Source organism: Panthera uncia, assembly GCF_023721935.1.
Source record: "Panthera uncia isolate 11264 chromosome B2 unlocalized genomic scaffold, Puncia_PCG_1.0 HiC_scaffold_24, whole genome shotgun sequence".
Classification (NCBI taxonomy): Eukaryota; Metazoa; Chordata; class Mammalia; order Carnivora; family Felidae; genus Panthera; species Panthera uncia.
Genome location: NW_026057580.1, coordinates 47,965,184 through 47,978,042, shown reverse-complemented (window position 1 = coordinate 47,978,042; position 12,859 = coordinate 47,965,184). Strand labels below are relative to the sequence as shown.

The 12,859-nt window shown below is 38.7% G+C and overlaps 1 protein-coding gene across 3 annotated transcripts; it reads right to left on the bottom strand.

The window, feature by feature from the left end:
• Window positions 1-277: 277 nt before the first annotated feature.
• SMIM8 (small integral membrane protein 8) lies at window positions 278-12,464 on the bottom strand. 3 transcript variants are annotated; one of them, XM_049653989.1, is made up of 3 exons: window positions 12,382-12,464; window positions 2,835-2,992; window positions 278-741 (listed from the first exon to the last, which is right to left on the bottom strand). In XM_049653989.1, exons 2-3 carry the CDS (start codon window positions 2,967-2,969, stop codon window positions 583-585), a joined length of 294 nt encoding a protein of 97 aa, XP_049509946.1. In that variant the 5' UTR covers window positions 2,970-2,992; window positions 12,382-12,464; the 3' UTR covers window positions 278-582. The 3 variants fall into 3 exon arrangements, with proteins under 3 accessions (XP_049509946.1, XP_049509945.1, XP_049509947.1); XM_049653988.1 differs by lacking the exon at window positions 12,382-12,464 and adding an exon at window positions 12,256-12,331; XM_049653990.1 differs by lacking the exon at window positions 12,382-12,464 and adding an exon at window positions 6,596-6,775.
• Window positions 12,465-12,859: the final 395 nt, after the last annotated feature.

Here is a 12,859-nt window from a genome sequence, read left to right as displayed (position 1 = left end):
GACAGCTCAGGGCTGCTTTAGATTCTGTGTGTCTCTCTCTCTGCCCTCCCCCACTCGTACACTGTCTCTTTTTCTCTCAGAAATAAACATTAAAAAAATGATTTGTCTTGAATGTTGACTGTATGCTTCATAATAATCACAATTATTTTTTTTTGTCATAAACATAAGTTCTATGCCAGGAAAAAATGAATGCCTTTCTAAACAGCAAAACAAAACTAAACCCTTAAAACAGTTGCAAATGCACAACTCATTGTAAATATTAAAAATACCATACAAATTTAACAGCACCGGCACTATATTTTTATTATATAGAAGTTAATTCACAAAAACAACTTCCATTCTTAATGGCACTTTCATACAAGGACTTCATGAAAGAAAAATATTGAGAAGCTCTTGCTGTGAACAAAGAATGGGGTAAGGGCTGCAGGATGAGATGTAGTCTAGTGGCCAGTTCACAACTGCTACCTTCCTTCCTCATTAACACATTCTAGAACAAGGAGCATGATACTGTGCACTCACAAAGTCTTCCATTAGAAGATTTCAGAGCCTTTAGCAAAGCTCCGTCTGCAGCATCCAGCACTGTTAATCCCATTTAGATGTTTTCCTCCTCATATAACTGTGTCCCTCACTATCAATAGCTTCGTAGAGATCCTTTGTATTCTCTTGGGATGCATGTAGATAACCAATATAAGCCACGCAAAGGGAAAGGGTTATCAGTCCAAAAGCCATTACAGGTTTGTTCTGTCAAAGAAAAGAAATTATAAATCCTCATTAAGACTTAATCATTTGAGGAGACCCAAATATCTGTTGTACTTTCCTCCTGATATACCAAGTCTTTACTGCCATACTAGCATTCCTATGGTGATATTTTCCATTATAACAATTTACCCAGTTCTTTATTCAATTAACTCAACTCCTGATAATTCAGAGATTATAGAAGGCTCTTGCTTCTCCTCTCCAGTCTGTCTCCTGCCTACAGCCTCTCAGGCCTGCACCTTCAGAAAGGTGGTAGTTGGGAGAGGGGCGAGGGAAATGAGACACAGAAATGGGTCTAGTGATCAAGTTTTCACTTTTACCTGTGTGACATGGAGAAGTTGCTCAACTTTCCTGAGCTCAAGTTTCCCTACTGGCAAACCTTCAATTAGTTAATCTTATTAAGAAGTGAGGAATGAAGTATAACATGCTATTCTTCTTGCCTGAGTTCATGGATAACTTGCAAAAAGCCTTCAATTTTCATGTCATATATTAAGTGCGGCAAGAATGACAACACATACACTCTCCTCTGGGTACCTACTGTATAACCTTAAGAAACTGTGTGACTGGAGCAGATACTATGCTGTTGTATACTAAGTTTGATTTACTGCTGAAAAGTCCAAGACCCTGAGAGACTAAGCAATATAACTTTGACATTGGGGGGAAAAAAAGCCTTTAAGTATAGGAAAGATGTTTACAATTCCATAGAAATGTTTTGTTTTGTCTATACTATAACTCAGATCTTCCTGTGTGTTCATGCTCCCCAAATGAACCTTTCTTAGGTCAGTGTGAGTGCATGGTAGTGATACAAGTTTCAATTAGCATTTTCTGCTTCTGTAATACTTGCTGTATTAGTACTATTTCAAATCTTAATCATCAAAAGAATAAAGGTCAAACTTTTCAACCTGGATGGACATATAACAAGGCCACAAGCTCAAAGCAGTTTAAATCTATAACTCTTGACATGCACTTGGCAATTAAAACAACATATTAGTTCAAAGGTTTTAAAACATTCTACCTTGATTTAATTACTTGCTTGTTAAATTGACCTATTTAACTTTAAAACAGTTTACACTGGCAACTATGTTATTAAAATTCTAACCAAGGGGCTTGTGCTGACAGCATGGACCCTGCTTGGAATTCTCTCTTACTCTCTTTCTCTCTGTCAAAATATATAAACAAACATTTTAAAAGTAGATTTACTAAAATGCTAACCAAAGGGTGCTTGGGTAGGTCAGTTGGTTGAGCGTCCGATTCTTGATTTCGGTTCAGGTCATGATCCCTGGGTTGTGGGATCAAGCCCTGTATCAGGCTCCATGCTCAGTGTGGAGCCTGTTTAAGATTCTCTCTCTCTCCCTCTGACCCTCTCCTCTACTCATGCTCTCTCTCTCTAAAATAAAATTAAAATTAAAATCAAATGCTCAGTCCATAGGATTTCTTTAAAATAAATGAATGAATAAATAAAATTCTAACCAAATCCAATACATTTAAATATATAATAATTTGATTTTACTTGCATTTATTTAAAAATAAAGTTTATATTTATTTTAAAATAAAACTGGTCAAATATATTCAGTAATTTGCAACAAAAATATAAATGATTAGCTAACTCCCTTACAGTGTACTAGTGTATGTTTTGAAATTTTTCATACTTACAATATCCCTTAGGTAAAAATACAATAAAGGCTAGAATTGTAGTCTATAAAAATGATCAGATTTTCATTTTGTTTTATTTCAATGAAAGGTCTTATTTATGTAATAGTACCTGATCAAACAATAAAAATTTCTTTCAAATTGGTGCAAATATTAAAATAAAATATTAAAGACGAATTTGAGAAGTTGATCTATCAAAGTGCAACTGTATTCTGTTAAAGTTCTCAAATACCTCAAAATAATTAGTTTTGTATGTATAGACAAATAGCATTTAAGAGATCCCTTTCACCTGCTTTTATCAGAGAGGCCTTATTAGTCAACATAAAATTTTCATGACATAATCAAATGTGACAGGAAAATAAACACTTTCTATTTCTGATAGCCTAGTTAAACTGAACATAATGTCTTATCCTAGGTATATTTCTTACGGGTTTAATGAACAGCTCTGGATTCACAGCCCGAAATAAGGTTGTCGTGCGGACTCCTCTGAGCCCTGGGTTTTTAAAGTCTTTCTCTTTGGGTGGTTCCTTTTTAAAGCCGGGAGACTCTGGTGCTGAAGACATCTTGACTAATGATGATTTATTACCTAGAAGTAAAATAAGAGACTTTTTTTTCTTCACAGTTTTTCTGATAATGTTCTTTAAAAAAAAAAAAAAAAAAAAAAAGCATTCTACATGCATTCCTTTTTTTGAATTCCAGTCCAGATACATACCTAGAGTGATTGTCAATTATTTTATTACTTCATATAGCATGTACTTTGTAAATGGTGCTCTAAATTTTATTTGATAAAATCGTTATTTTTGATCTCTTAGAACAAGTGAGGTGGGCAAAAGTTGTGTTCCTACTTTCACAGAAGCCTGGAGAATTGTTCTTGGTCTGAATCACATTGTATCCTGTTATATAAAGAGGAAGCTAAGGGTAGCAGGGGCCAGTGGATAATCCATACCCTTCTTTATTTCCTCCCATTTTCACTCTTCTTCACTTTCCAACAGCTTTGAAAGAACAGTGGCATTTTTCAATTTCTCCTACAGCTTCACCCCTGGCCCATGCTCATCAGCCTTCTTCTGGGGGACCGACCTAAGCATGAGTACCAAGCAGTAAGGGTAAGTAGCTATTTTCACTCCTCATTTGCCTGTCAGTGACTTTTTGGGAAGGACTGCTCTGCTATCTCAAGGTGAATATCCATTTTCCTCTTAATTATTCTAACTCTATCCTATTAAATCCCAATGTGTCTTTTGGTTTATGGTTCTGCCAGCTGGAGTGTCAACATTTTGTGAATATTTTTCTCTTCTAGGTACTATTAGGCAAAAGCTTATTCTTATCATTCCTGCCACCTAATGCTGGGGAGAGGTGTGGGAGGGTTGGAAGGAAAGAGGTAGGAAAAGAAAGCTTCCCAAGGTGGAAATTAATGACAATGTAATAAAATGTTCTGGGGAAATGCTGTAACCCTACCATACAGTAAATGTTATGAAACAAGAGTCAAACATTCACATTTAAACACTCACTGGGGCTTTGTTCACACAAGTATTCTTTAAGTTTTCCATTTTACAGACTTTATAAAGGCAATATTTTTGCAACTTTATTAGTTATGGAGAAAATTAGTTCAGTTTTTTCAAAACTGTCTTTGTTGAAGTGGTTAGTTCATCTATACCACTTAATTGCATGAACACCTCATCAGGAACACCTACGTGAAGGGAAAGGACTTCTCAATGCTTTCTACACTTGCTAGGGCTTCTGAAATGTTCACTGTTTCCTATTCCTTCATCCACTGGATGATGGTTTTCATTGTTGTCACGATATTCAACATCACTTTCTGGTTCCACTTTGGTATTACTTAGCACTCATATATCAATTTTAGGATTTGCTAACTCTTGGAAAATAGTTCATAGTTCAACTGCTATCTCTAGCCACAAAGTCTTTAAAATCAAACTGGTCTGGGAGATGAGTTTCCCAAAATTCCCAAAATTTCACTATGTGGATGGCTCTACAGACCACCAGGTCTCAGCAATCATGCCAATAGCTTGCTTCATTTTATTTTCACAGTTTTCCCTTCATCATCCAGATTTAGAAAGAGTTGTTTCAGCAGTGTGCTTTCACTGTGAAAATTAACCCCCATCTTATGGGTGTAGAATGGCTGTGCAGTTCAATGGGAAAAACTCAACACATGCATGATCTAAGCATAGGAGTGTGTTGTAGGCAGAGCAACCGACTGTCTATCAGCAGGAGGATATTGTATTTTGCTCCTTTCATTCTCTTGCCAGCATTTCTCATTCATTAAATAAATGTTCATCCTATAGGTATATGTACTGGCTTGATAATCATAGGGGAGCAAATAAGCATTTCCGAAGCACTGAAGGTAAACTACTTGCCAATGACAAGTAGTCTCACCTTTTCCGTCCAAGATGCATTCAGCAGAATAGAACAATCATCAGTCTTTGTTTACTTCTTTTGCAAAGTCCACCCTGGGCATGACATATATGAGGTAGCAATTCATAGAACACTTCATCAGCATTTCAAACATCAGTCAAGCTGTAACTAGCAATTGTTTTGTTGTTGTTGTTTTATTTCTCTTGTATGCAAGTTACTCATTTTCTCCACTGGAACAGTGTTTTGTTTTGTTTTTTTTTCACTACAGACAACTTCTGAAACAATTCCATAACATGCCTGGTATTTGTTCAGTCAGCATACACTTGCTTGAAACTCATCATGCCCAAAGGTGGCAAAAAATCCACTGCTTCCTGCTGACCAGGAGGTCCGTCGACATGCCCATTTCCTGTATTAACTTCCTGATACCACACAAAACCAGCTGTAACGGGGACTTGGCATATGCTTCTGCGTTAGGCCCAGAATCCCTATAACTTCCTCCTCATTTATGGTCTTAGCTTTCAATAATGTCAACAATAAAGGGGGAGGGATGTAAAATTCCTTTGCTACTCCTCCTTTCTTATGAGAACAAACTACTCCTGTTGCTTTCTTTTTCTTCTATGAAAACTGCTGACATTTCTTCTTTCCCTCTCAACCATGAGAGCAGGGTAAATGGTATGTGCAAACGTATTTAGAATTTAAGTAACACATGGTGGTCACCAGATGCCTAAGCTAGGTGCCAGTGATGTTTCCACTTAAGCTAATAACATGATTGACTGTAATGTGAGGGAAAAAATATCAGAAAGAAGCAATCATTAAAGTGGAAGTGATATTACAGTCTGTAAATCAGCCATGCCCATAAAAAAATGTGAGGCAGGAAACAGTTAACACAATATCCACGCTGTTAGGACTGAATCACAGCCTCACAGTATACCCCTAATTGAAACTGGGGCATTAGATAAAAATAGTAGGAAGGCCTGAAAAAGCAAATATACAAAGGTAAGTCATTATAACCATAAACTGACAAAGAGACATTTTCCTTCAATTATTGAGAAATTGCTGCATGTATTTAAAACAAAGATAACCAGTAGAATATGGTTTAAAATTGTCTAGTGGGAAGAAAAACAAGGTAATAGGGAAGGTGGGTATAGACAGCACATACTGTAGAGCACAGAAGGGCCCTCAGACCGCAGTTATCACACACACACTGTGTTGATGAAAATGTGCCAAGAATTGAGGATGATTAACTCAATACTTACCTCAAGTCCAAAAAATGAGAGAGAGAGAGGGAGGGAAATTTCACTATTTTAAGGTCAAAGGGATATAGTAATGTTCGATGTCAAAATTCAACCTATATGAAATGTCTATAAAAACTATAGGGGCACCTGGGTGGCTCAGTCGGTTAAGCGTCGACTTCAGCTCAGGTCATGATCTCGCCGTCCGTGAGTTCGAGCCCCATGTCAGGCTCTGTGCTGACAGCTCAGAGCCTGGAGACTGTTTCAGATTCTGTGTCTCCCTCTCTCTCTGACCCTCCCCCATTCATGCTCTGTCTTTCTCTGTCTCAAAAATAAACATTAAAACAAAATTAAAAAAAAAAACCTACAGATTAAGAGTGTTCTCACATGAATTGTAATGACTTCATTTTAGTTGCAAGATTCCTTGGTCTCCTCTCTTCCTTAGCAGAACCTGTTTGCTTTGTAATGAATCAAGGAAATAAGCAACCAAGGCAGTATTCCTTATATTACAATCTCCAGACATCCATATTCACCTTAACAATTCACTATGTATGTTAAACTTTTTACCAGAAATGACAATTAAAGAATACCTGGGCTGGGGTGCCTGGGTGGCTCAATCGGTTGACCATCTGACTTCAGCTCAGGTCATGATCTCACAGATCGTGAGTTCGAGCCCCGCGTCAGGCTCTGGGCTGACAGCTCAGCTTTGGATTCTGTGTCTCCCTCTCTCTCTGCCCCTTCTCCACTCACATTCAGTCTCTGTGTCTCTCTCATAAATAAAACATAAAAAAAAAAAAATATCTGGGCTAGAAGCCACCAGAAGTGTTTATTAAAGGGACATTTACAAATTAAGGGATTACCTACTACACTATATGCTGTATTTTAAAGATTTCATATACCATAATTTCCATTGTTTATGATACTTTCTGCAGAGTATATAAGTAACATTTTCCGTTATATATCAGCCTTTTATCAGACAACATTTTCTATATATCAGCCTTTTATCAGACAACATTTTCTATTATATATCAGTCTTTAAATAAGACAGCTTGGGGCACCTGGGTGGCTCAGTTGGTTAAGCGTCCAACTTTGGCTCAGGTCATGACCTCATGGTTCGTGAGTTCTAGCCCCACATTGGGCTCTCTGCTGAAAGCTCATAGCCGGGAGTCTGCTTCGGATTCTGTGTCTCCCTCTCTCTCTGCCCCTCCACCCGCCCACACTCTGTCTCTTTCTCTCTCAAAAATAAACATTAAAAAAAAAAAAAAGACAACTCAATTTTATTGCTTGTTTAATGAGCCACAGTCACTGAAGATGTGACAATAGTTCTCCCAAAATTATATGAATTTGTTTATACCATCTATTGAACAAAAAAATTTAAGAACCTTCTATACTTTAAATAAAAAATGTAGATTACTGAGGCCAAAATGGGCTTTAGTAGCCAAGAATTTGTTATATATAATAGAAGAAACAAAACACCACAAAATATTTTCCATGTGTAAAGTTCTTTAGAATCTCTTCACATGCCTGACCCACAAAGATCTACATACATGGCTGGAGTAGAAATTCAAGATATGTTGGTTGAATAAGCACAGTATATAGAGTATAAAGCCTTAGTTGTTTATTCACAGATATGTTCATTGTCAAAACTCTTTGGGAAAACAAATATCTACATCAAAAGTAAACTTTTTTATTGATTTTATTGATTGATTTTTTAAAATGTTTATTCATTTCTGAGAGAGAGAGAGAGAGAGAGAGAGACAGAGTATGAGCTGGGGAAGAGCAGAGAGAGAGGGAGACACAGAATCCGAAGCAGGCTCCAGGCTCTGAGTGGTCAGCACAGAGCCCGACGTGGGGATCAAACTAACGGACCGCGAGATCATGACCTGAGCCGAAGTCGGCCGCTCAACCGACTGAGCCACCAGGCGCCCCTATACTCACTTTTTAAAAAAAAGTTTATTTATTTATTTTGAGAGAGAGCAGAGGAGAGGACAGAGAGAGAGGGAGAGAGAATCCCAAGCAGACTCTTCAGTGTCAGCACAGAGCCTGACATGGGGCTGCAACTCACAAACCATGGGATCATGACCTGAGCCAAAATCAAGTTGGATACTTAATCAACTGAACCACCCAGGTGCCCCTAGTTATACTCACTTTCAAGATAGGTTTATTTTTAAGCTAAGGGAAGAAATTTCATGTACAGTGTTAAAAAGGGAATCATACAAAACAAACACACAGAGTCTGGCAGGGATGATGGAAACTTGGCATTGTACTGCTCCTGGCTAAGCAATTTGGTGATTAGTTTGTGTGTGGGCCCACTTGGAAAATACTCCATAAATCAGGTATCCACAGGGCCACCCTGGTTGGTGAAATCTGTCCAGGAGCCCCTACTCTTATTTCTTCTTCATCCTTCCATCACTCATTTCTTGTTCCCTTATTGACAAATGATAAAAAAACTGTCGTTTCTAAATTTTAAAGAAATAGAGTAGGATTTTTCATACGTATCTGTATAAATGATGTAAATTAAGCTGCATTTACTTCATATGTCCCACCCTGCTAAAAAGTTCTTTACCTTTTTCTTCTGCCCATCCTCTTGTGAAGGAAATATGAAGAGATAAAGGGTGCAACTCCATGAGGGTCATTCACACCTCAAAGTGTGAGGATGGTGCCCTCCTGGAATTAATAATACACAATGTGTGAGGCTGTATAAGATAGTCCAAGATAGTGCTAGACAGAGTCAGGACTGGTCGTTTTTTTGTTTGTTTTGTTTTAAGCAGGCTTCAGCACAGAGCCCAATGTGGGGCTTGAACTCACAACCCTGAGATCAAGACCTGAGCTGAGATCAAGCAAGAGTCAGAGGCTCAACTGACTGAGTCACTAAGGTGCCCCAGGACTGCTCATTTTTTGATGATTTTCTTTCCTTTAGTAAAATTCTTCCTCAGGGGGATGATCCAGAATGTATCTGGCAACTGACATAAAACAATTCATTGACCTAAAACTGGCATGACTGTCTATATTATATTATATATGGAAATTAGACCAAGATAAAAAGACTATGAGTTACTTTAGGGAAAAATTTAATCTTCAGGTATTCATTTTTGAAATCAGCATCTCAATAGGAGATGCCAAAACAGAATTATCAGAATTACAGCATGTTAGTGAGAAGGAACCTTAGCAATAATCAGAGCCTTTCCTTTAACACTTAGGGAATTATATAAACCTAACCAAAAAGATGAAAAATCTATACAATGAAATCTATAGAAAGCCTATGAAAGAAATTGAAGAAGACACACAAAAAAATGGAAAAATACTTCATGCTCATGGACTGGAAGAACAAGTATTGTTAAAATGTCAATACTATCCAAAGCAATCTATATATTCAATGAAATCCCTATCAAAGTAACACTAGCATTCTTCACAGAGCTAGAACAAACAATCCTAAAATTTGTATGGAACCAGAAAAGACCCCAAATAACCAAAGTAATATTGAAAAAGAAAACCAAAGCTGGAGGCATCACAATCCCAGACTTCAAGATGTATTACAAAGCTGTAATCATCAAAAAGGTATGGTACTGGAACAAAAACAGACATAGATCAGTGAAATAAAATAGATAACCCAGAAATGGACCCACAAACGTATGGCCAACTAATCTTTGACAAAGCAGAAAAGAATATCCAGTGGAAAACAGTCTCTTCAGCAAATGGTTTTGGGAAAACTGGACAGCGACATGCAGAAGAATGAACCTAGACCACTTTCTTACACCATACCCCAAAATAATAAACTCAAAATGGATGAAAGACCTCAATGTAAGACAGGAAACCATCAAAATCCTAGAGGAGAAAGCAGGCAAAAACCTCTTTGATCTTGGCCACAGCAACTTCTTACTCGACATGCCTCTGGAGGCAAGTGAAACAAAAGCAAAAATGTACTACTAGGACCTCATCAAAATAAAAAGCTTCTGCACAGCAAAGGAAACAATCAACAAAACTAAAAGGCAACAGACAGAATGGGAGAAGATATTGCAAATGACACACCAGATAAAGGGTTAGTATCCAAAATCTATGAAGAACTTATCAAACTCGACACCCAAAAAACAAATAATCCAGCGAAGAAATGGGCAAAATACATGAAAAGACGCTTTTCCAAAGAAGACAACCAGATGGCTAACAGACACATAAAAAAATGCTCAACATCACTCATCATCAGGGACATACAATTAAAACCACAATGAGATACCACCACACACCAGTCAGAATGGCTAAATTATCAATTCAGGCAACAACATGTGTTGGCAAGAATGCAGAGAAAGAGGATCTCTTTTGCACTGCTGGTGGGAATGCAAACTGGTGTAGCCACTCTGGAAGACATTAAGGAGGTTTCTCAAAAAATTAAAAATAGAACTACCCTATGACCCAGCAATTGCACTACTATTTATCAAAGGGTTACAGGTGTGCTGTTTTGAAGGGGCACATGCACCCCAATGTTTATAGCAGTGCTACTGACAATAGCCAAAGTATGGAAACAGCCCAAGTGTCCACTGACGGATGAATGGATAAAGAAGATGTGGTATACACATACAATGGAATATTACTCAGCAATCAAAAAGAATGAAATCTTGCCATCTGCAAGTACGTGGATGGAACTAGAGGGTATTATGCTAAGCAAAATAAATCAGTCAGAGAAAGACAAGTATCATATGACTCCACCCATATGTGGAATTTAAGATACAAAACAGATGAACATACGGGAAGGGAAGTAAAAATAATATAAAAACAGGGAGGGGGACAAAACATAAGAGATTCTTTTTTAGTATAAATGCTGCCAAAGTGAGCACAAGAGACTCTTAAAGACAGAGAACAAACTGATGGTTGCTGGAGGGGCTATGGGTGGGGGGATGGGCTAAATGGGTAAGGGGCGTTACAGAAGGCACTTGTTTGGATAAGCACTGGGTGTTATACATAGGGGATGAATCACTGGAATCTACTGCTGAAATCATTATTGCACTATATGCTAATTAACTTGGATGTAAATTAAAAACAAAGTAATTTAAAAATAGGGAATTATAAAATTGACATAATAATGAGATATAAAATACACTTGTTATTTTAGTTTCATATACCATCCTATCTTAATATGTAAGAAAAAACATTTGAAGTCTGGAACAAAACACCTTAAAAATAATTTAAATTAGAATAAACAAGTTTGGGTTAGAATCAAAGGGCTTTATGTCTTGAGGGGAGGTAGCATAGCCTCAAATTACAACTTTATTATTTATAAGCTGGAGGTCTTCGAATAAGTGACAACCTCTGTGGGCCTCAGTTTCCACCTAAAGGGGTAAAGTTATCTTACTGCATAGAACTGCTCTGTAGATTGAGATAACATTTTTTTTAGATAATATTTTTTTAAAAGATATAACAGATGTTCAGTAAATGGTCGCCATTATCATGCTTACCATCTAGTCCAATTCCTTTTTTTTTTTTTTTAACAGAGAAACCTAGACCCAAAGAGATTGTGTCTTTGCCATTAGGAGTAAGATAATCCAGGTCTCTCAATGTCCAAGCCCACCCCTATTCCACCACTTGACCTCACCTTACTTCAAAATCGATAAGACGTTGCATCTACAAGTTATTGCCAGAATTATGAAACATAAAATTGCAATCACTTAAATGTTTTAAATGGATTCCGTATTTGTTGTTTTTGGTGTAAAAAAAAAATACTGTTTAAAAAGTATCTTTCCATCTCTTGAATTTACTTTACCTGAGTAAGGGAGAAAGATTTTCACAATGGCCTAGTTACAATCTGAGGGCTGTAAAGTATTATTAAGGTCTACTCCCCTCCCCATACTGTGGTACCTACATTACAGCTGGTTATTTCTCGAAGACAGATGCATCTGAAGCCTCCAGAAAAAGAAACTGCATTCAATTAAGTTTCAGACACGGTGTTGCAAAGTGGAACATAAGACTTTTTAACACAGTTACTAAAGGAAAGAGCACCTCCAGTGAAAACAATTACACCACCATTTCCCCCTAAACAGGAGTTTGGTGAGCAGGGACACCAAGTGACTGTACAGGAAATGGGAGGGTTCTTGGGGTGGAGGTGTCCGTGGACAGGGCACTGACCAGAGGCCCGGGCTCCTAGCACGTAAGGGGCGGGAAATAGGTCCTGTGGAGCCACAGATCCCCGAGACCGCTCAGAGCGCCCACGGAGTGCCGAGGGGTCGGGGTGCTCGGGAGAACGCCGTCAGGTCCAACGCACCTGGGAGTAAGGCCGCAGGGCGGCCGGGCCCGCCAAGACCTGGCACCAGCGCGCGGTGGGGCTGCCGTCCTGTTCCTGCAGGCAGCCCGCGGCCCCGCCACCGGTCACCCGCCGCCGAACACCTACCCCGAGGTCACCTGCTCCCTCTCCGCTCCGCCTCGTCTCTGCCGGCGGGAGAGAGCGGCCCAGCGCACCCAGCCGGGTCAGCGCCACAGCGGCCCCTACAGCCTGGAGGCTGCGACGCCTAGGCTCGTGGGCTGTGGGACCCAGGCCAGCCCTGCTTGGGTACCTCCTACGCCCTGGGGCCGCCTGCGGATTTGCCTGCTGGAGTTTGCAAGGGGCGTGTTTAGCGTCTTCCTTTTTTACCTTTAGTTTTCAGCCTCCTACGGTTCAAATAACCTTCCAGTTTCATGTGTCTGTGTTTTGTATAAATAAAAGGAGACATCATCTAGAAACATATACATTTATTTAATGGAAGGGGAAAGCATTCTGAATCGGGGGAGAAGGCTGGGATTTGGTATCCTCCTTGCCCAGATTTTAGAGGCACAGTCATTCAAATGTGCAGTTAATACTCTGCCGTTCTACTAGTGCCTTGACATTTCAA

Coding starts and splice junctions, on each gene's coding strand:
- SMIM8 (XM_049653989.1), bottom strand. CDS start 2,969: ATGTCTTCAGCACCAGAGTCTCCCGGCTTTAAAAAGGAACCACCCAAA. Junction 742..2,834: donor CAGAGCTGTTCATTAAACCC/GTAAGAAATATA, acceptor TTTCTTTGACAG/AACAAACCTGTAATGGCTTT.